At 47.6% G+C, this 23,686-nt stretch overlaps 1 protein-coding gene across 7 annotated transcripts in view; it reads left to right on the top strand.

Moving 5' to 3' along the window:
• Mylk (myosin light chain kinase) overlaps positions 1 to 23,686 on the top strand; it is a 257,786-nt gene that overhangs the window by 179,020 nt on the left and 55,080 nt on the right. For 5 of the 7 annotated variants that reach the window (XM_074073297.1, XM_074073298.1, XM_074073299.1 and 2 more), the window contains exons 17-18: positions 4,768 to 4,884; positions 14,363 to 14,449. In XM_074073297.1, the coding sequence (XP_073929398.1) occupies positions 4,768 to 4,884; positions 14,363 to 14,449 (204 nt within the window). Of the gene's footprint in view, positions 1 to 4,045; positions 4,068 to 4,767; positions 4,885 to 5,190; positions 5,333 to 14,362; positions 14,450 to 23,686 lie in introns of those variants that run through there. The other 2 variants (XM_074073301.1, XM_074073302.1) reach the window with 2 other exon arrangements.

Raw genomic sequence — 23,686 nt, 5'->3', positions numbered from 1 at the left:
CCATTCAACTGGACTGTGTAAGGCAGATCCCAGGCCCCAGTACAGAAACACTTCTGAGCCATCAGCCATTGACTTCTCTGGTTGCCTGCTGGTCTCTGGGTGTTATGCGAATGGAGACGCCAATCCCCAGCATCACCTCCCAGGGAAACTCTCCCAAAGGGAATAGTTTAGGTCCAAAGCCACAGCAGAAGAAATGATTATCAGAAAACCAGGGACTAGGAGAAGATAGGAGGGACTATAGAGAGAGAGCCCCAAAGCAAACTTTAAACAATATTCTAAATATTTTAGAACTTCATTTAAAAATAAAAATAGCTTCTCTGTCTTGGGCATCTTGCATTTTCCATTCACCCCATCCTTACAACTACTATGGCATCCTTGTCATAGAGAAACCAATTACCTTACACAAGGTTGCACAGCTCATAAATAACAGCTGGGATTTGAACTTAGGGAACTGAGTTATCATACCTAGACAAAAATGTTGAGAGACTGGTGATACCCCCTGGGCTGGTCACGTTCTGGTTATTTTTCCCTGTAGTGGAGGAAGTAAACCTTGAAATGGCCCTGTCTTGTCTCAAAATATCAGCCCCGCCTTCTGCCCCTGCACTCACCACATCATTAAGAGCAGAGTTCTGTTAGGGAAAGTGTTTTCTAAGACTTATCAGTTGCCACTTCATCAGGGAGCAGGGCATGGTGAAAGGTGAAGTGGCTTTGCTTTCAGTAGATCCTGAGAGAGGACATAGGCTCACATGATAAAAACTGTTGGAGCCAAGTATCCTTGAGTGGGTCAGGGGGAGCTCTGGGAGCAGGAGGAGCAGGCGCCAAGGGCTGGGCCGCAGGGAAAGGTTGCAGGGAAAGCCCCTGGCCTCCCTATAAACCCTGAGGCAGGCCAGACTTAGGCAGCAGGGAAATGGGCAGGAGATAGGCTCTCAAGACAGGGGGTCCGCAGCAGCAAACACAGGCTGCCCATAGCCCAGCTGGGCTGGAGAACATACCTTGGTGCCAGTTTCATCCCACATCCTCCTACCAAGGAACTGGACTCTAAGAGCAATACTGAACCATGCAAGATTTTGGGGTAAGAAGTACCATATACAAGACTAAGTTTTAGAGATTTTGATTGACTCTGTGCCCCAAAGGCAAGTTTGGAGTCTACCGAAGAGGTCAGGGAGAAAAATGGTGAGGCCTGGACTAGCAATGGTAGGCCTAGCCACAGAGAAAACATTCCGTAAAAGAAGCAAGGTCAAAAATAATAGAACCAGTCACCTGACTTGAAGGGCAGGGTCGGGGGCATGGCTAGGTAGAGAGGAGTGACTGTCCATTGCCTGCCAGCATCTAGGTCACAGAGATGGTGTCAGTGCAAATAAAGCTGATAATTTGAGGAAAGAAGGGATGGCTATACCCATCACCTCATGCTCCCACCACCTCAGTACCTCCCTGCCCCCATGCCCTGACTTGGAGCCCTCTTTCCCTACTGCACTGACCCCTTCTTGTCATCTCTTTTGCCATCAAGATTCACTTTCTCCAGGATGCCTTCCCAGACCCTATTACGACTTTAGCCAAGAGAGACTTGAGCCCTCCACACACTGCTAGTGGACCCACCGTTTGTAAACTTCTCTGCTGTCTAGCTTGGATGGGCCTCAAATCCTGAAGACCCCAACCAGGAGATCTAGCACCAAGAAGATCCTGAGATGTGACAGCCGTTGGTAGGAGCTGACCATTAGTTAATGCTCAGAAGCACGGTCACATGGGCATGTTCTTCCTCTTCCTGCATCCCCAGAGCTGCGGCTCATGGTGTTCAGGTGCCACCAGCTGGACCTGCCCTCCAGGACAGGCACCTGGGCTTCCCTTTCTCCACCTGTCTTGGCTGCAGGCAATGACCCTATGAGCTGGGGCAGGGCAGGAGATGGCCTGAGAATCACTTTATCTTTCTGCTTTGCTTCCTGCCTCCAGGCCAGGCTTCCCTCAGCAAAACATCCTTCCAGTCTAACTAGGGGGATTTGTTTTTGTTGCTGTTGTCAAAACATGATTCATTTTTAATTGCCTTCAGTGTGGAATCTTGTGGAGGCTTTTTCAAAAATGTGTAAGTTCATCCTACTAAAGGGAGAGTTATGAACTCCTGCTGTGTGCAAAGGCATTATTTCAGTCCCTTTAGTCAGATGCATAATTTACCTGAAGAACTCTAAATTAGGATTTTTTTTTCCTTCTAGAAACTGTTTTGTTCAACAGTAGAGTATATTTGGTTGTATATTCCTGACCTTTTCTTGCACTGATCCTACCAGGTCACCTGCTGTAGAAATGTGCCTTTGTCATTCTCAGAATGGCAATTTTTTTTCTTTTTTTTAAACTGTGACTGCATTCCACACTCAGGGAAAGCCTTCATGACAGATGTGGTCACTGCTCTCAGAGCTAATGTGGGAGACAGGCATGTATTTCACTAATGGCCTTGAGAAATGTGCTTTGGTAACAGCTCAGGGTACCTTGGGAGCCTAGGAGAAGTGCAGTTAGGACTGAGGGCTGAAGGGTAAAGCAGAGGGCACCACACCTGGTAGCTACTGTTGGTGTGGGGCTGCCAGGTGGGCAGGTCAGAGAGACCCTGTTGCAGAGGCAAGAGCATCTGCCCTCATTCTGGTCCCTTCTTCCTCTCACCCCACCACTCAGGAAAGGAGAGAACTCGGGGGAAAGGGGAAAGGCAGTCTTCAAAAGCAGAGCAGTGACTCCCTAGACAGGAGGTACTTGGGTAGAGCTCCTGCTGAACCACTCAGAGGATTCCTGCTCCTGGTCTCTCCCATCCCCCTCACCCTCTCTCAAAATTCCCCACCAGGCTGAGGCTTCTCAAAAAAAAAAAGTGCTGGGAAACAGTTTTCTTCTAGAGGTCAGGAATGAGCTGTCCCACAGGAAATACCAGATTCTTCATCTGGGGTAGCAAGCTTGCCCAGCCCTCCCTCAGCCCACGCACGCATGTGGCTGTAGCTGGGGTCTGCTCTGGGGCTTGGAAGAGGGGCAGGGCCGTGTCCAATTGCACCAGCCTCCCCATCAGTTCACTACCACCTGCAGTGTGAGTCATTTTTGTTTAAGGCTGAAGGCAGCCCGGGACTGAAACTGAAAGAAACAAAGGCCTTGATCAGGACATTCTTGGGGATGGGAGAGCTGCTCCCAGAGCCTCAGCCCCACCCAAATGAAGGGAAAGTTTTGATGTGGAGTCATTTACCTCTAAGTCTTGACTGACTCCAGCTATCCAGATGAGTGAAAGTTCTCTGTCTAGAGTATCATTGAACTCCCTCTTCTATCCCCATGCCTCAAGGTTCTCACGCTCAGGCCAGACTTTCTAAAGTCCAACAGAAATCCTTTATGCTGTAGTTTCTGCCAGTTGTCTCCTAACCACAGTGGCAGAAACCATGGCCCACTGCCCTTCCTGCACAACAACAAGGGGAAGGGGATTGTAGAAGGGTGTAGGAGGTAAGAGTGCCAAGCAGCCATGCTGCCCAAGGGAGGTCTCAGCTTTCTTTTCTTCCTGCCTGAGTGAGGACTCCAGGGCTCAACTGATGCCATCCTTGCTCTCTGGACATCCTTGTTTTGGTCAGGTCTCTGTGTCCATCTAAATGGGAGGAGGGAATGGTAGTGGGTAGGAGTGGTTTTTGAGATCAGAAAGCTCCCTGGGAATCTTGCTCCACTGGCTTCCCTTCTGGTCTTGCTCCCCACACATACACCCAGCTCTGTCCACCTAGTGCCAATATTCATGGGTGGAGGGGGTGGTTGGCTCCAGGCAGCAGGATGCATGTGACTGTCTTCCTCCTCAAGTGATGGTTGCTGCCCTGACAACAAGGCAGCCTTGGGCAGAATGCTGTGCTATTGGCTTGTTTGTGTCTGATGGCAGGAGCCTAGGGCCCTCCTATCTGGCTCAGCAGACCCAATTCTTAGCTGGCCTCTCCCCATACCCTGGGGGAAAACCAGGATGGTCCACAAAAGAAAAGAGGACAGTTGAGATGAGAAAGCTGCATGAACAAGGAGCAGACCCCAGGTTCCTATGTGTACGTAGCATGACTCCAGCCAGGCCAGAAGAGATATGTCAGGTACAAGGGTAGACCAGGCGAGGGACCATAGGGAAAGAGCCCATCCCCACTCTCCTCTGAAGCAGCCAGAAGACGCAGCTTTGAGGGCGTGGAGCCCCAGGTACCTCTCTGCTGGCCCAGTGTTCCCCATTTATCCCAATTCTTCAGCTCACGCCCCTTCCTAAAAAGCCAGTGTTACAGTTCTTCCTGAAGGCAAGTGTCCCTGCTGTACAAGGGGTCCCATCTCTCCAATCCACCTCTTTGCTCAAAGCTCCCCTTTCCAAAAAGCATTCCAAAAGTCACTGCTGGGCCCTCTCTGGTCACTTTCTCCAGGACAGGTCTGTAACCACTACCTGACTCCTTATCCTTGTGGTAAGGGGCCTGGTGTGTAGGACTGTGTCCATCTTCCTCTACTGCATCAGATGCTCTCCAGGGACAGAGTCTATCTCTCTTCTCCTCCTCCTGCAGCAGGCCATTGTATCCCCAAACCTCTTTGTGAGGGACTCTGGTGAGAGAGGGTTGCTTTGTTAGGAATCAGCTCTTCTGGATGAGGTTATCAGTAGACCATGAACTGGCCCCTGAGAGGCGGGGGTTGATTCCACAGGCCTCTGTTCCTGGGCTCCCTGAGGCTGCTATGAGAAGACACTCCTCTGCCATGCTCCAGATACCAGGTAATGGGATCCTACCTGGGTTATTCACCAGTTCTCCCTGTTTTCCCCAGGCTCACGCTGCTCCGTCTCCATCGAGAAGGCACTGCCCGAAGACAGAGGCCTGTACAAGTGTATAGCCAAGAATGGTGCCGGCCAGGCAGAGTGTTCCTGCCAAGTCACTGTGGATGGTAAGTCATGCCCTCCCATTGTCACCACATACAGGGTCTCATCTCTCAGCCCTCCTGCACCTGAATGAAATTGCCCCCAACTGTCTCTATCCCTACCTAGGCAATCATTTGGTGAGACTCAAGTTATCTTTTGCAAAAATGAGACAGGAAGGAAAGTAACAGCCCTTCTTGATCACCCACGTGGCCTCTTCCTGCACCCCTCCACCGAGAGGAGGTGCTATTCATCTTCTTTTCTCCTAGCCCTGACCCACATCAGAACCTTCTGGGCAGGGAAGCTCAGGCACTAGGGCACCAGGCAGGAGAAAAGACACACCCACAGGAAAGTGACTACAAGTATTTTACAAGCCACAGCAAACAAGTGTGAGTGCTGGCACTGGGCACACAGACCCAGTGTAGGTCCTGGGGACGTGAGGAGGGAACTGAGTGTGGGAGCAACCTCAAGGAAAAGGTGAGTCAGGCTGAGGCTTGGGGTAGAGAGGACAGGGCCACCTCTGCCAAAAGAAAACAGTAATAGTAAGATAAAGAATGAGGTTAAGATAGGAGGAGATGTGGGAGTAAGAGCAAACCATCAGATCTGAGTGGAGTTTCTGTCTTAGGAAAGGGCAAGGCCCAGCTGAGAGACTTGAGATCTGTCCTAAAGAAATGCAGGAAGTTTGTATTTTTGACTCTTTTCTCTGCTCCTTGAGGAGAGTAGAACTAACAACACAGAATAGAATGAAACTTGTGATGGTTTAGACTGATACCCTTATTGTTATTTTTTTATAGTGTTGGGGATCACACTCTTTACTAGGCAAACTCTATTACTGAGCTATACCCCCAACCTCAACATCCTCATTTTATAGATGAGAATGCTGAGGCCATTCAGAGAGGAAAAAATAGCCTATCTGAGGCCCCTTGGTCCCTGAGCCAAGGCAGAACCCTATATCAGGACTCGCTTTCTGTGTATTTTGGGACTTGCCTGAAAATGTCTAGAAAGGTAGTTTTGGGAAAACAGTTTCTTGCCCTTGAAATGCCTGATTAATAACCATCAGTGGCATGTCAAAAGCTAGTGTCCAAATAAGGCATCTCAAAGGACAGCTTTGTTGTTCTTCTGGCTCCTGGGATCACTTGAGTCCTAAAATCCTAACCTGTTTTACTGTCTTCCCATAAGATGTAGAATCTTTGTCCTCTTTCTGATTTCATAATCTGAGTTCCTGATCATAAAACTGAGATCTACAGTACATAATGAATGGGAGAAAAAAGGAAACATCATATAAAGAAAAGTCTTTTAAAAAATACCCAATGGCAATATAATTTAAGTTGCTAGTAGCCAAAAAAGGAGAAGCTGGTATGGTTTGATATTGTGTCCGTTCCTTGGAGTGCTGGAAATGGGCTTCTCACAGGTTTGAGTCTGAGGAGGCAGATCCGACCAGTCAGAGTTCATGGTCAACTCAGATCCTGAGCTTGTGACATGGGCTTTGAGGGTCTGGGCGGGGCCTCCACTGGTTGCTGGGTGGTGAACTGTCACCACCCAGGTCAGAGTCCTGCTCCTTTCTCTCCAGGTGCTGCCTTGCAGCATTCTTGGGAATTTGACCCGGAAGCCAATTTCTAGCAGCCTTACTGCTCATGTGGGATTCACGCTGATTCCCACCAATCTATAAGGAAGCCAGCCTGCTGTTAATGACTTTATCTGCTTTTGGAACCCTTGGCCTCTTGAGCTCCTTTTTACATGGCTAGCTGCAGGCAGGAGAGCAATGCATTCTCCTTATCTATAAAGTGTCAGCACCTTTTCCAGATTTGTTTGCAAAGTGAAATTTTCTTTTCCCCTAAAGATTACATTTGGAAGTGTTTGTTTTTTGTTTTCTTGGGGGGTTTTTGTCATTTGTTGTTTGTATTTTTTTTAAGGTTTAGGGGATTCATTCTGCAACGTAAGGGGTTTTGTTTGCCCAGAAGTCTGCTGGAAGAGTTTCTTTCCCCCATAATCTTAATGACCATCATCATTTATCTCTAGATCTTTCCAAGTCAGGATTTGGCCCCGGGGAGAAGAGCTAGAAAGTGATAGGAAAGAGACCAGCTGAGATAACAGGACTGACTCTCAGTTAATTGGGTTTGATTTTGTTTTGTTTTCTGAGAGAGAGAGAGAGAAAGAGAGAGAGAGAGAGAAAAAGGGCAGCCCTGACAACCCCTCCTTCCCCTGTTGTTAGACTTGGAAATGTATCAGTGCCCTGTGTGCTTCTCCCCACGTGTAACTCTATTCTTTCATCAAGAACCTGATCAACTCCCCTGCCACAGTGAGGTACCTTTCTGCCTCCTTTTGTCTGGTGGTCTACCCAGCTGAATAAACTTCCCATCCTTTCTCTGTCCCCTCCAGCTCTCAGCTCTCCCCACTCCCCATGCATGATACTTAGAGATTCTAAGAGATCTGGACATCCTTTGCAATTGTAGACAAAATTTATTGTGTATATGAACTAGAGCATCTTTCTGAAGAGAGAGGTCCTTGAAGAGAGTCTTAGTCAAATTTTCAAAAGGAGTCATGAATCAAACTACATTGAAAGAACCACTTGAACCCAGTGTGGTAATCCCAGAATTTAGGAAGCAGAGGCAGAGGCAGAGGCAGGAGCATCTCAAGTTTGAGGTCAGTCTGGACTACATAGGAAGTTCCAGGTCAGGCAGGGCTACCTACAGAAACCCTATCTCAGAAAACCAAAGAGAAGAAAGGAAAAACAATGAAAGAGTAAAAGAGAGAGAAAAAAAGAAAGGAAAGGGGAAGAAAGAGAGAGAAGAAAGGAGGGGAAAAGGAAGAAAGAGAAGGAAGGAAGAAAAAGAATTACTTGCTCTAAGGAGTTAACTATGGTTGAATTTTCAAGTCCAGTCATTGTTATCTTTTTTTATTTATTTATTTTTTATGTATGTATGGTGCTTGGGTTTGAACTCAGAGCTTTGTGCTTGAGAGGCAGCCACTCCACAACTTGGGCCACAACTTCAGCTCTATGTCCAGTCAGTACTGCACTCATTCAATCTTTCCATGAGTGGCTGCCTGGCTGACCTCTGAATAAGACCAGTCCTGCATCCCTCCCAAGAGACAATGAGGTCCCTTTCCACTGTGATGACTTTAGGCTGGCTTCCCCTACCACTCAGCAGAGCTGCGCATACCCTCTGAAAGTCACTCACTATCATTCACTCAGCCTGAGCCCAACACCGTTAAGACCACACATCTGGGGGCTGGAGGTATGGCTCAAGTGGTAGAGCACCTGTGCAGCAAGTGCAAGGCCCTGAATTCAAACCCAGTGCCACCAAAAATAAACAAACAAAAAAACCCTACTCTGTGGCTAATAAAATGCTTTATTTTAGGACCTCATAAAAATAAGTCCAGGGCTCACTGGCTGTGTTAGCCACATTTATGTTTCTCTTACATAGTAAAGTAGGGGAGGTAACCTGTATAATGCAGCATGTCTGACTATTTTAATTGTGCTGTTTGGGTATTTTTCCTGTAAAAAGGTGCATTTTGTCCACACTTTGATAATTGGTCTTACCACCCTTCCTTACAAACTCAGCAGAAGGAAAGTGTCAACTTACCTGGGAAGGGAACTGAATGGGTAAGAACTTGCGAGAAAACTCACCCAGAAGGTTAAAAAAAAATCTGAACTTCAATACCCTCAATGGCCAGAGATTTTTGTGTTTTGCATTTTCAGTTTACGAAACAGCCAACAACTCCTTTTCTCGAACAAACTGAGGCTCAGCCTAGTTGTGTACATACAACACAACTATGTTGTGTACATACAGACAGTAGGTACTAGATCCAGGCTAGAGTCTAGTCCCATCTGGTAAATTACATCTAGAATTATCCTGGCAAGACTCAGGTGTGTCTGGTCCTGGAGCCTGCACCTTTTCATGATCTGGTGTGGCCTCCTGTGCAGGGACTTACCACAGCAGGGCTCCTCTCCGAGATACCCTCATGGAACTCTATGACTCATTTCCTATGATCCAGACCCAGAGGAAAAGTGAGGAAGCTCCTCTTAGGCCAGCATCCCAATACAGGAGTTAGAAAATGCCCTGGCTTCTCACTGGCTCATGCAGCCCTTCCCAGCCCAGGTCTCCCTACCCCGGACACCCTGGCAGAGACCCCCCCAGCCTCAGCTTTGGTGAGAGTGGGGCTTCATGACCATGGAGGGTCATGCATGTTTGTGTAGAAAGTGGCATTTCAGTGTACCCAGTGCCATCATTCACTCATTCAACAAGTATTTAAGTGCTTGCTGTGCCAGGCACTGCTCCAGGAGTTAGCATTGTGAACTGTAAACAGAAAAAGCGCCCACTCTAAGGACTTGATCTTCTAGTGGGGATATCAATGGTACAGATGAACAGATATGTCTTCATGTCAGGTAACACTGTATGCTGTGAGGAAAGCATAGCCGGGTGATGGACAGAGACTTGTGGAAAGTGAGGGAGGCAGTCTCAGAAGTAAGAGGGAAGATGCCATAACAAGACTGTGCTTATGACATTCTGGGAAGAGGAAACAGGCCAGGCTGGTGGGGACATGAGCAGGGGTCAGAGTGGTAGGAAATGAGGCTATAGAGGGCCAAGGCCCAAGTCTGGAAGGCTATGTGGACTGTGACAAGAAGCCAAGTTTTATTCTGAATGTGTTGGGACAACATAGGGCTCTTGTAAAGGGTCAATCAGGCATCCACGTGGGGAGCAGACCCAGGATGGGTCAGGAGGAAGAGCAGGAAGACCATATGGTAGGAGGCAATTGCACTGTAGGCTCAGTGAAATAGGCAGGAAATGATTGAATTCATAGTCTGGTTTGACGTAGCACTCATAGGAGTTGCTGATGCATTGGGTATGGAGAGAGAGAAAGGGGACTGGAAGGGGGATCTGCACTCCATACTTTGTTACAGTCTTAATTTTCATGGAGGAATGAAGGTCAATGGTGATACCACCTACTGAAATCAGAATGAGGGGTCTGGGGGACAGTCAAAAGTTCCGTGCGTGTGAAGTTGAAAATGTCCACTAGACAACCCAAGAGGGCACATCACTCAGCTGCTATTTAGACACATCTGAAACTAAGAGGGGAAGTCAGAGATGGAGGTAGGACATAGGGAGCCCCCCACATGCAGAGGGCATTGGATGCTCTAGGGGTGGATGTGAATGGAGTTGGGATGAGGGAGGGAGGTAGAGACTAGCACTGAAAGGCAGGGGCAGAGCAGGGGTTTTTTGGAAGGAGAGACTATAAAGGAATGGCCACAGGGAGACAAGGAGGAACCCAAGAGAGGAAAGCATCCCAGAAGCCAAAGGGTAACAATTTCAAGAATGATCAGTATCAATGTGTCATATGCTGTTGCTGAAATCACATGAGCCTGAGTGTTGCCCATTGGAATTGGCAATGTAGAGATCACTTATTGGTTACCCTGACAAGAAGCGTTTGGGGAAGTGACAGCAACAACAGCCTCATCTGAGGCATACAGAGACTGAGTCACTTACTCCAGGTCACCCTGACTAGTTGGGAGGAAATCTAAACCCAATCCCTGAATCCTAACCACTGAGGTCCACTGCCAACAAGACCATAGGGCACTCTGTTGCTGAGCTGATTATGACCTACCCTTTTTTGGCCTCAGTTCTGCATGTTCTTCAGTTCACTCCCACTTTCATATTTATTCTTTCCGTATCATAGGCAGCTAATGGGTATTAACATTGAACTAAATAGATCTGCTATTTTTGTGGCTCAAAAACCCTTAAATATTGATGAATGGTAAAGTTCCACCTGATATAATCACATAAAGCACTTAAATAGTGCATACTGGGATAAGTACCCAGTAAACATCACCTATTATTTTACAGCTCACTGCTCTTTCACTCTTCTACTGAGATGATGTTATTCCCATTTACCTAGAGAGGAAGATCAAGCTCAGAAAAGTTCAGGAACTTATCCAAGGACTCATGGTCACTAAACAGAAGCCAGAAAGAAGCTCAAGTTTCCTGTCTAGAAACTGCTCTCTGTGCTAGCATGCTGCTTGCTGTCTGCCAGAGAAAGGCAGAAGGAGAAATGGGCCATCCTGGGAGAGACTAGAGCCGGGCCCTTCTGCCCGGCCCTTGTAGGGCTCTTGGAATCTCAGACCAGCTCCCAGAAGCTTTCTCCCAAGACCCAGGGTCAGAGCCCAGGGATCCCACCTCTTAGAAGAGATCATATGAAAACTGCTGCCCTACAGGATTTGCATACTGAGCTAGTCCAGGAGTAGAAGGGGTGAGGCATTGTCCATATAAGGACAAGTTTCCCTCTCTGCAAAGGCCCCCACCACGCACTTCTCTATACCTCCAGTCTTCCTGGGGGCACAACCAGGCCAGCAAAGGACTCCAGCCCTGGGGCCTAGATCTAGAAATGAAGTTCAATTTCATCACAAAATGATGAAAATATACAGAAAATACAAGCTGCTCTCAAAATTTTATTACTATTATTTTTATCCCCTGGGCAGCCATGTGAGCACAAAGCTGGTTTTGATTAAGTGTGTGGTCCTTCCAGCCTATTCCTCACTGTGGTTCTCACGGAGACCTAGTGGTTCAGCATCTCTGGCCAGGACCCATGGTGCAATACACAGCCCCCACAGTGCTGGCACTTTAAGGGGGGGGTGGGGTCCCCTTGGGACTTCAGGTCTGGTTTGAAAGGGAAATTTGAGCCCTTTTCCTCACAGCCAGATGGAACGATAAGGTGCAGTCTAAATTTCTGAAAACCAGACTCAAAGCACAGCCCAGAGCCTTGCACTGACACCTCCAGTGAACACTGAGACAATGCAGAGGCTGACAGGGGCTGATTGCAGGGCTTTCTGTAGGTGGAGAATGTTAATGACCATTCAGAAGGCAGCGAGGGAATGTGGCTAACTGTTCTTTTAGGCAAACCACACTTCTCAGCAATCCAAAGCACTCTTGCATGCCTTCTCTTGTCTGGGCCTTGAGATGCTGTGAAGTAGAGAAAGTAACAGTGGTTCCCTTTGTACAGATAGGAAAGCAAAGACATGGGGCAGTTTAAATGATTTGCCCAAGTTCTCAAGTACTGATGACAAGGACAAAACTAGAACTCTTCTTTCTCAGCCTGTGACCTCATACAATGATCCTGGGAAGCAAAGCCCAGCAAGACCCCAAAGGAGAGAAGTAATCTCAGGCCCTGCTGCCCTTCTTTCAGAAACTCAAGAAAAATGGGCCTCGCATCCTTTGTTTGCTTGTGCCTCCATTTACCCATCAGAAAAAGAGCCCTGTTTTTCTTTCCCAGGCTGTATGCTCTAGGACTCACCAGGAGAATGACAGTGCTGAATGAGCAATGCTGGACTAGGTATAAGCTCTAGCCTCTACTCCTCCCCAAAACAGGTGCAAGTGAATAAAGAAAGAAATTCTGAAGCATTTTCTTTAAAGTCCCAAGGGACTTTCTGTTCCTCCACCCATGTGTCCACATGGAATTAGTGCCTTGAGATACAGGCAGCCCCCTAAGAGCTTGTCATTACCAGCTCTGGATGGCGGGGACCCTGGACTCACCACCTCAGGCTCCTTTGCTCTTACAGAAGATGGGGTGAGATATGGTTGAAGTGCAGTGGGGAAGTGGGTGAGGGTAGGGTTGGGTTACCAACCACTGCTTTAAAAAAGACTTCTTCCATTTTTGTTCCCTCACCCATTCCTTGTCATGTACTGCTACGAAGTCCTACTTAAGGCTCAAACTGAATCATTTGTACAGTTGCAAGTTTATGACATCCAGCTCTGTCTTTTATTATTTTTTAAATTATTGTGATTAATTATTGTAGGATTTGAAGCAGAGACACAGGACAATTTAAATAATTTGTCCAAGTTTTGAATCAGGGCCTCAAACTTTCTAGGCAAGTGCTCCACTACTTAAACCACACCCTAGTTCTTTTGCTTTTAGTTTGTTTTCCAGATAGGGTTCGAGCTAAGTTTGCCCAGACTGGCCTCGAATCTCCATCTTCCTACCTTTGCCTTCCAAGTAGCTGGGACCAAAGGCATAAGCCATCACACCCGGTCCTCAGCTGTCTTCAGTGAGGCCCCACAACCCTGAGGCCTCTGAGCTGCCTCTCAACTGAGCCTGCACAGTGCCTGGCTCATGGAGAAAGGCAGGCATTTGGTGGGAAAGGAAGCCTAACTGGTGTTAGGCCTCAGAAACAATCCTGGGTAGAGGGACTTGGGTGGGCAGAACCACATTCTAGAGCAGGCCATCTAGAAGAGAACTGCATCTAGGTGAGCACTCAGAGAGCCCATGAGCTGGGAAGAGTTTGTCTCCAGCCCCTGCAACTCCGTGTTCCCTGTGCCCAGCCCTCAAAGCCTCAGGGGTCCAGTCTGGGCCAGATAAGCCCGGGCTGCCCATCCTAAAGGCGGGGACAATGCAATGGCCCTTTCTCTCAGCCAAGCCACAGGAATGTGACCAAAGCCCCAGCTGGAAAGTCCCCCCCCACCACCTTCCTCCCTCTGAGCTTCCTCTTCAGGAGCAGGAAAAGGAGGACAGGAAGGGGCTTAGGGGGAGGTGCCCTCACAGCCAGTCCCCAAAGAATGTTCTTTGTGAAAGGAAAGCCAGTGAAGACTCTGGAGCCAGTGATAGCTGTTCAGCTAGCAACTTCTTATCTGAATCCTGGGTGGTTTCCCCGCAACATCTTAAAGTCCACTCCAGGGAGGGCCTTTTCTGCCCAGCCCCACCCAGCCCAGAGTGCCAATTTCCTACTGCTCCACAAGGAAGGGTTTTCTCTGGTATTATTAGAACCTTGCCTTGACATAGAAGAGGGAACTTGGAGCAGAGGCCTAAGGGATGGTGCATCCACCTACCCAGCATCTCCAGTGCTGCCCACCAGGCCGTAGCTGCAGGGTTTCACCATGCCTACCTTGGACAGAGGTAGTAGAAGCCCCCAAATGAGTCATGGCCATAGTCTCAGGGAGAGGCATGCCAGCTACCTGCTCTGAGGCCTTTGTCTGGCCTGTCCTGGCCCAGTGTGAAAACAAGTCTGAGAAATCAGAGGCTGCAAGTGTCCTCCAATCCATGTGCCTAAGGGCAGGGACCACATCCCCTCCTTCCATTATGTGAGACCTCTGCCTCTGTGGAGAGCCTTTTGGAAGTCTAGAACATTTAGCTGAGTGAACCAAGATCCAAGGATGGAAAATATGGGGTGAGCCCTCCTGAGGTAGAGGACTGCCAGGACCCCACCTGCACCATTCCTGGTGGCCTGTTGCTGCAGCGGGAGCATTAACCAGCATCATAGTCTGTCCATCCATCTTGACAGGCAACTGCTCACCACCTGATTTATCAAGCCCTTGCTGCAGGCTCTCTGTCTTTGGTGCTCCTATGGAGGATGGGCCAGTTCAGGCGCCACTCTGCTCAGCAGGCACAGAGGGCCTCAGAATGGAATGCAGGGTGGGTGGGCTGTCACCGGGTGGAGGTGGGGTTCTGTCTGAGGTGCCTCCTCTGCTCAGATCCTTGGATGGCTGCTGACTCATGTTTGTGTTGCCTGTTTTGTTCCAGATGCTCCGGCCAGTGAGAACACCAAGGCCCCGGAGATGAAATCCCGGAGGTCCAAGAGCTCTCTTCCCCCTGTGTTAGGAACAGAGAGTGAGTATTTGCTCGGCTTCACCATGTGAAGGCAGAGATACCCAGGACAGGAGTAGTGTCAGAGCCCCTGCCTCCTGGTCATCCACTCTAACTTGAGCTCCTCCTCTAGAACTGGCTTCTTCCAGTATCCCAGAGTGCCCAGTGACCTCCTGGTAGTCCAGCCAGTGGCCTTTCCTCTCCTCCCTAGACTCTACCCAGTCTATCTACAGCTTGGGGGTGTTGTACATCCACAACTCCCCCAACCTTACTCACACCCTTTTGACTTGTCACTGAGATTAAGAGCTGCTCCTAATTTTCCCAGTTGACTCTGCCCTGCCAGGGAACTTCCTAAATGGTAGCTCTGACCTTCTCACTCGGGCTGAAATAGCCAGTGGTCTCCAGCACCTAAGAAATCCCATACAAGTGAACCTCTCCCATGTTTATAGCCTGGAGAGACCTACCATGAATATGCACATGGGACTTAAGTGTGCCCTGGCTACCAACACTCTTTCCAGCTCTGCCCCAACTCCCTTATGCCTATTTTATACTCAAGCCAAACAAAGCTTCTTACTGACCACTGATCTTCCTGTGAACTCCTTCTTGAAGCCTTTGTTCTCACCCTTCTCTCCATGGAACACCTTTCTGTTTACACTCCCACTGCAAAGCAACCTCAGCTCCGAGTTCTTCCCCACTTCCACTCAAAGAAACTCTTTCCTGTGAGCTCCCAGCACCTCCCTCTTCTACTGACTGTCCCCTTCCCAGCATCATGGCAATGCACCCTGTGTCCTGAGATGCTTTCCAAAGGCCCTAGCCTGGGCCTTGCTCAGGGAAGGCCCTCACTAGTGTCTCTCAGAGTCAGATCACAGTGCAGTGTAATTAGCCAAGGGAGAAAGGAAACCATGGCCTCTCTCTCTCTCTCTCCCTCTCTCTCTCTCTCTCTCTCTCTCTCTCTCATTTCTCTTGGCTTCCCCATGACTGACTTAGCCATTAGGCACAATGCCTAGGGTCCATATTGCTTTTATGGACCCACAAAAAATGTACCATCTTACAAAATTAGAAGAAAGAAATGAACTGTTAGTTCTAAGACAATGTTATTAATTTATTGTTTATTCATCTTTATACCAGAGCAGTTATAAAGTATAACTTACATAATTAAAATTATACACACACACACACTTTTTAATGGAGGAAGGGGCCATGAAGGCAGAAGTGCCTAGAGTCCTCCAAAGTCAAAATGTAGCCCTGGCGTTCCCTATGGTACCAGTCTGAAACCAAACTGTCCTTTGGCACCTCCAATTTTAACAGGGCACAGAGTTATTTTGCACATCCCCAGCACACCCTACACTTTAAAACAAACAGAAGTCAATAGAGGAAAGCAATTGAGCATGATTACTTCAAAAACCACTTCTCTTTTTCCATTACAAAGCAGTGTTTTTATGACTTTGCTTTACTTCTTTTCTTTGTAAAACAATGTATTAACCTTCCAAATACTGAGTTTGGGTTCCTTGGACACAGTTGGGCCAAATCAAGGCAGGGTGGAAGAATCCTCAGTATGGTGGGGCAACCAAAATGAAATTATGATTTCTCATGGGTATTTAACCAAAGTGAGTTAAATGACTGCAAAAATAGTGGAGGAGCCACTAGTAATGAGCCTTGACTGTTAACAGTGGACATTTAAAAAGCAATTCTAAGAAGAACCTAGTAGAAATGAGTTAGCAGTTTATTCTCCAAAAGTATTACCTGGGCCCTGCTATGCTAGGTGTGGGGAAATGTGAGCAGAGGAGATGTCACTCTTAGAAGACCAACAGGAATTGTGGTGTGGTTGGGAGAGGGGTTACATGATGATTCCCCTCTTGGGGACAGAAGCTCAGCCACTCCTGTCCTCAGCTCTGGAAACCTGTTCCACTGCAATCCAGGGGGAAGTGAGGCAGGGTCAAAGGAGAGCTGTGGAGGAGAAAAACAAGTGTGAGACAATGAGCAGACACAGAGCTGGGCTCTTTGCCCTGGAGAGCAGGAGACTGTGGAAAACCCCAATCAAGTTGTCATTGTCAAAGTGGGGCCCCAGCTGGCAGCCCTGCTATGTATTAGATTCACCTGGGGAGCTGGGACACCACCACTGCCTGGCTGCCCCCCCAGGCTAATTAAATCAGAGCCTCGGAAGTGGGAGTCCGGTTTTAGGGTTTGTTTATATTCCAGTGTGTGGTCAAGCTGGAAAGCAGCTCTGGAGAAAAGTATGGACCCACTCAGGGTCACTCACACCAGCACCTTCGGAATGTCTCAGAGCCTATGGTGCGAAGACAGGGAAGGGACAGGCAGAAAGTGCCTCAACTCCATAAAAAATGCACACATTCAGACAGGAATAACTCCATAGCAATTTGTCAGCAAGGGGAGTTTCCATAGGCAGCCTCCATGATGGAGTAACAGACTGTCACCCTCAAATTGTGGGAGTATGTCTCCATAAACCACTGATCACTGCTTCCCTTTGTGGCCCATCTACCCAGGCCCCATCGGCCCAAACCTGTTACCACTGAAGGCCTTACACATGGCTCCAGCTGCTCTTCTCCTGCACACATCTGCGCTCTTGTCCTTCAGAAACCTGCATCCCAAGTGCCTGAGGGACACCATGGGGCTTGGTTCCCGGAGCCTCCTGAAAAGGTGGCTGTCCAGAGATGGGAAATGAAGATGTCTTTTAGGTCTATACCCCCCATTCTTTTCTCCCTTTGTGGGGTCATTTATTGTTTATTAATACATAAGTTATATGTGTACACATTCTTAGTTAAGCAGTGTAAGCAGGGTAGAAACATAACAACTACAAGAAAATCTTCTACCCCCAATTTCACTCACTCCACAACTATATTCAGTTACTTTTTTTCTGCGCATGTATATGTATATATATATGTATATGTATATATATGTATATATATATATATATACACACATATATGCAAATATGTCAGTTGGATTTTTTTCCCATCAAAATGGAATCATGCAGTCTGTGCACCTCTGCCACATGCCTTTTTCTTTTAGCGTTAGTTTGCAGTCCCAGACACGTCCACTTCCTTGAGTGGTCTGGTTGTGTGTGCATGCATGTGGTGCAGGTTTGTCAAGGGCCAAGAAAAAGCTAATCTAAAGAGGAAATCTATCTTTCCTGAGGAAAGGGAAGAACCTTTCCTGTCAAAACAGAGCATAGCCAGATCCTTTTGTGTGTACCCTCCATCAGAATCACTTGGTTCTGTGAGCCGACTATCCAGTGTGAGAGAGGAAGGACAGTGCTGTCCTCACTGTGGCCTGGGAGCCCCTGGAGCCTCACTGCTGTGGAGCATGAAGGCAGAAGCCAAGTCAGTCTGCCCCCAACCCAAATGACAAAGTGTGAGTTAAGCTGCCAGACACTGACTCACAAGCACAGCAGAAAGGTGGGGGTAGTTTGGGAGGGTTTGAGGGTGAGGGAAACTTGGAGCCAGGTTATGAAGAAGGAGAAGAATGTAGTTTATGTGGTTTGGTTGAAGAGGAATGATAACATTGGCGGTGGAGGGGAGGCAGGCAGGAGCTTGGAGAAGAAACTGCATAGATGCTAGAGTGACAGCTGTGTGGGCAGCTGAGTTGTACAATACGAGTTTTCTGAGTTCCTAGGCAGCAGGCACTGTCTTCAGTGCCCATCTATGTTGATTCAGTCAAATTTGACTCCACCGTGCTACATATAATTGTGGTTCCTGTCTTATAGAAGAACAAAACTGAGGCTTTGAATGAAACTGTCCTGCCTAGTGTCTCACAGCTAGAAAGGAGTGGTACTGTGATACCAACCCTGATCTGTGTTCCTGCCACAAGCCCTAGGGCCTTACTTTGTGCTGTCCACATAAGGCTGGGTCATGCTTTCCTGGCCCATAGGGGCAACAGGAGGAGGTGGGGACTGGCCAATGGGACTGGCAGAGGTCTGATTGTCATTGGAGCTGGGGGAACAAAGGCAGCAGCTGACACTCATCACTGTCAGGGTGTTTACTGCGTGCCTGTCAATGGGATTTTTTTAAATAAATATTTTGATATCATTTCACAGTTTTGGAAAAGTTTCAAGAATGGTATAAGGAATTCTTGCATACTTTTTACTTAAGAGTCACCAATTGTTTCCATTTTATTCCATTGTTTTATCATTCTGTATATATTCACATATATTTATTTAGATAAACCCCATTTTAAACCAAATTAGAGATACCATGCTCTTTTTCTTCCAACTCATTGTGTATCTTCTAAGAATATAACCACAATTCAGTGTTGAAATCAGGAAATTTGACATTGAACCTATATTGTTATTTAATCAATCTACAGTCACCCTCCATTTTTGTCAGTTGGCCCAATAATATCGGTCATCCTCTTGAAGGAAACTTAATACAAACATCCCTGGAACCCCTCAGCTACTTCTCCAGCCCAGAGTGGGTCCTCTCCTATTTTGGAGACAGAACAAGGAAAAGTGCACAGGACCTGGGAGAAGCACTCCAGAGTCCTCAACCTGAGCTGAGTGAGGAATGGGGAGACAGGAAGACCTCACTGAATCTCCAGATGCCGATTTGCTATGACCAGTTCTGGGGCATTTCTAGAAGACATAGCAAGAAGGCTGTGGGGCTAGAAAGTAGGAGATAAAGGTCTTTGTTCTCCCACTAATTAAACATGTGGCCTTAGTCAAAGCCCTGCATCCCTCTGGACTATGGTTTCCTCACTGAGTGATGGGCAGCTTCTCTGACTGACTTTTCCAGCTATGGTAGGCCACTGATGAAAGGTTTTGAGGAACACAGCTCAGGTGAAGCTGGATAATTCTTCATCCTATCACCTGGTATGTGGAGTAACCTGAAGCTACAGCAAGCATAGCTGAGGATACACAGCCGTAGAACTACCCTATAGGGAAGGAGGTCTTGCATGAAAAGAGTACGTTCATGGTTTCCTACCTGGAGGGGGTCTGATTGGCTGGATAATTTCCTGGGAGGTTTGTATGGAGGAAGACAAGTATGCTGCCTGTGTGAAGGACAGATCAGATCCATGGGGGTTTAAGGAATGGTTTTAGAAAATATAGCTGGAAAAGAAAAGAAAATACAAATAAGGCAATGCCTATTTGATAACAGACTCAGGAATTCCTCTTATCAGTCTGTGTAAGCTGATGATCTTTTGGAAAAGAAATAAATGAGCATCCATAGATGGCTTTTACAACTTGCATAGCTGGCCTCTGAGTAGGTTCATATGGAATATTTGATTTTTCTAATCAACTCATGAGATGCCCTGCTTTACAGGTCCCTAACTCCACTGGGCCTGTTATTTAGGATGATGCCAGCCCAACATCCCTGTGGGCTCCATTCCTGGCCTTGAGATTCATCCCTGGTGTTGGGTACTATGGACCATCCCAGTGACAATAATGGACCTTCTTAGACTGTGATGCTTTGCCTTGTCTCCCATATGTGTCCTCTCTGAAAGTTGTGCCAACTTGAAGGCATCTTCGGATATCAAAGTGTCCAGTTTTCATGAAGGTCTCCCCAGGGTTGAGTCTTTATTTTAAACATTCTGTGCAGATCATGGGAGATACTAAACCCAGATAGGATTCAAAGGGCTGAAAGGGAATGCTAGAGAGGTTGGGTTTCAGCATCAAGACTTGCCTAACAGTAAAAGATGGAGGACTCCTGGATAGAAGATGGGATTTTTTCCATGAATGTCTGAAAGTAGGAACCAACTCCCCTTACACCCTACCAGAGTGTTGGTGCATGAGACTCTGGGATGTTCATCTCCAGCACCTTCCCCAGCACCTCCAGGATCTCCCATAAGCTGGTTAGCTGGCAGAATGGGTCCTCCCCAGGGAGCAGCTGGGCCTGTTGTTTTGACCATCCTGGGCTTCCTCTTTCACAACCATCCTGACATTCTGTATCCCATGGGGCTTGGGAATCAGCATTTGCAGTAACAAGAGGAGCTAGGTTCCTCTGGAATCTTCTAATGTGTCAGCCTTTGCTATGAGGGGAAATGAGTGGGCAGTTACGCAGAGATATTAATTGTAGGAAAACGACTAATATTTCTCCACAAGTCTATAAAGACATGCTAGAAGAGGGAGGGGACCAACTCACCCAGGGCCCTGAATCCACCCCAGCACTGGGTAGCAAGTTTCAGCCTCCTCTTCCCAGGTTCCCCTGCCACCTGCATGGTTGCTTGCTCCACCCTCACCCAGCCCATGTCCCTTTCAGGAGCCTTTGGCAGTCAGTGAATGCTGATTTGGGGAATTATGAAGACTTTGATGTCTATTTTTAGTTAACTATCTAAAAAAGGAAATGTCCCCAGAGAGACAGAGATCCACAGACCTGCCTATACCCAGGCCTGTTAACAGTAGTTCCCCAATTCTCCTTCAGACTCTTTACTCTGAGACCAAAAGGGGGTCAGGGAGAACCACACATCTACCTTCAGATTTGGCAGTCTGGAAACTTCTATGAAGACTGACCCCCTCCCTCCCAGAACAGAAGGAAGGTTGTTAAGCCCAGGGCTATGTTAGGCTTGGGACCAGCTGGGGCAAGCAAAAGACAGATTCCCCAGACTTCAGCCATAGGACACTGTTTCCCCAACCCTGCCCCAGCTTCCCTAGGAGGCTTCCTGATTCAGTGCTTTGACTCCTGATGATTTTATTGGACTGCTTCATTCTGGCACAGGCTCCTGTCTAGAGTGGACAACTCACCACTTGACAGTTTTGATGTAGGAGGTAATAGGGCAGATTTCTTGTCATGGAAAGTTGTACAAGGATTCAAGTCCCATTGCTGTATCTCAACCCCAGCCCAGGTCTAGAATGGGTTAATCATTGGGAATTTCCAGGTTAACAGAGACCCTTGGGGTTCCACTCTTTCCTCTGATGACAACTTATCAAGCACGTGCCAGTTTTTCTGCTAGGCACCAGGGATACAGCAAGGACCCTGTTGCTGAATCCACCTTGTGGATTCAGGGCCCTGGGTGAGTAGCTTGCTGTGGTATGTTCATACTGGGGGCGGGTTTCTGCAATGGCCAAGCCTTGGATGAGCGCTGAGATAGGTCTACCTCGGAAAGGCATGAACTCAGCCTGGGGGGAGCAATGCCTGAACGAGAGCTGCCTGAAGAATGTGTAGGAGTCAGCCCAGGGAACAGGAACCTACACTTGCAAAGACCTGAAAGCAAGAGACTGGAGTTGCAGAAACTGAAAGATCGTCACTGTGGAGTATAAAGCAGTGCCACCCACCAACAGCACCAGAAAGCCTAGAAGCCATTTTTGTTTAAGTTTTCCATGTGTTCATAATACATGCTAAACTTTGAGAACTATGGACAATGAGTACAGAGGGCATGAGTAAGGGTGTTCCCCAAAGAGAAGAGCAGGAAAGAAGGCTGGAGATGAAAGCCAGGGACAGAGCTCAGGGACCTTGTAAGGCCAACTAGACTTGGTCCTGAGTGGCAATATGCAGCCATTGAAGAAATTTCAACAGTGGAGTGACTTCAGATTTGCATTTGAGGAAGGTCACTGGGATGCCAAGGTGACAGATGTGTTAGGGTGGGACCAGAGGGCCAGAGAGTAAAGGTGGTACACTTTGAACTGGGGTGATCATGGTGAGTGTGTGGAAGGTAACAGGTATTTAGTTGATGGAATTGATGGTCATTTGTAACTGGATATGGACCGTAACAAGAGGAGATATTTTCCTTGAGAGAGACAGGGATAAGGAGCAATTTAGGGAGAAGATCCTGGATTTGGTTTTGGACATGTGGGCTTGTGGAATATGTTTGGCCTCTCCCGGGGAGATGATGACTGGTTAGCTGGATGCAGAGGTGTGGGCTCAGGAGAGATGATGACTCAAGGGACAATACGGATAGGAGAAGGGGACATAAAGAGGACTCTGAGAGCAGCAGTGAGTGAAGTATCCCAGGGACTTGAGAGTTTAGGGGGCAGGGCTATGCCAGGAAGATGGTGCTGCATGGCACTGACTGTTCAGGGAAGATGTCTGAGCAACTCTTTTGAGGAAAATCATGTGACAAATAGAGGGCAGGTGTTCTGTCCTCCTTGCCTGACCCTGTGGCTTGTAGCCATCATAGGATTTGCCAGGATGGGTGGATTTCATTTCCTTTTAGGATAATCCTCTCTGACAGTGGCTAGTGCAAAAAGCTGGAGTGTTGGAGAAGGGGATGAGAGACAAAGGCTGACAGTAATAATAAGATAAGGATGAGTCCACAAAGGAGAGAAACCAGTTAATGACCCAAGAACTGCTGAGAGTTTAGGCACCTGGACCAGCAAGAGCATTTACTGGGGGTTCTGAACTGGGGAAGAGGATTGTAAGGTGCAACGACTTGGAGCTCTCATGTAGGTAGAAGCTGAGCCCATTGGGGTGGCCTACTAAATGGTTGAAGGGGCTCATTTGGCCCAGAGGGCAGAGATGTCCTCTGAGGAGCTGTTTGTTTAAGAAAGAGGGGTGAGTGGGGAAAGGAGCTGATAGTAGAACATGTACTATATGCTGTACTTCTTTACAACAATTCTATTTATGCTTTCCACAGTTTTTAATGAGGAAACCAAAGCTCCAAGAGGTTAAATAATGTACTTTAAGCTACACAGCTTGTAAGTGGCAGGGCTGTAGAGCCTGTGGCCTCTCTGCAGCTCTGTGAAGAGACAGAGAAGGGTCTCAAAGGCCTAGATTTGAAGGTGGAGCAGAAGGTCAGCTTCATGAAAAAGTAATCAGACACAGGATGGCAGACAATTCTATTTCTAGCTGGGCCACATCTGGTTTTATGCACTTGGCAAGCAAACTGAGTTATATGAGACTGCATCTCATGAAATAGAAACCTGGTGAGATGGCCTTGTTGTGTTTGGTTGGGGTAAGAACTGCATGAGCATCTCCCTCTGAGAAACCAGGTTTTAGAATCTGGTGACTGGGCTTTCCTGTGTGAGCCCAGAACACCTTAATGGATTCCAACAGATGGTCATATAAAATATGTATAGCATATAGAACATTGTTAACATTTAAAATTGTTTTTTACTGACAAGAACCAAAGCTGCTTCAAATACTAACCAATTCAAACAGCAGTTGTGCTGAATCTATAGAACAAACATAAAGATGTAGTCTTCCATCCTATTTAACTATGACACCGAACGGTTCTTATTAGTTAGGGCCCTACTTCTAGACACATAGGTTTACTCAGAGCCGCTACGCACAGGACAGGACTTTGGAGGCCTCCAATTTCATACTGCCCCTCTTCCTTGTACCCTACCTCACTCCCCAGGGACTATCCCCTCCT

This window comes from Castor canadensis, chromosome 5 (assembly GCF_047511655.1).
Source record: "Castor canadensis chromosome 5, mCasCan1.hap1v2, whole genome shotgun sequence".
In the NCBI taxonomy this organism is placed as follows: domain Eukaryota; kingdom Metazoa; phylum Chordata; class Mammalia; order Rodentia; family Castoridae; genus Castor; species Castor canadensis.
The sequence above is the reverse complement of the archived record's forward strand: the minus strand, read 5'-3'. Positions and strand labels throughout refer to the sequence as shown.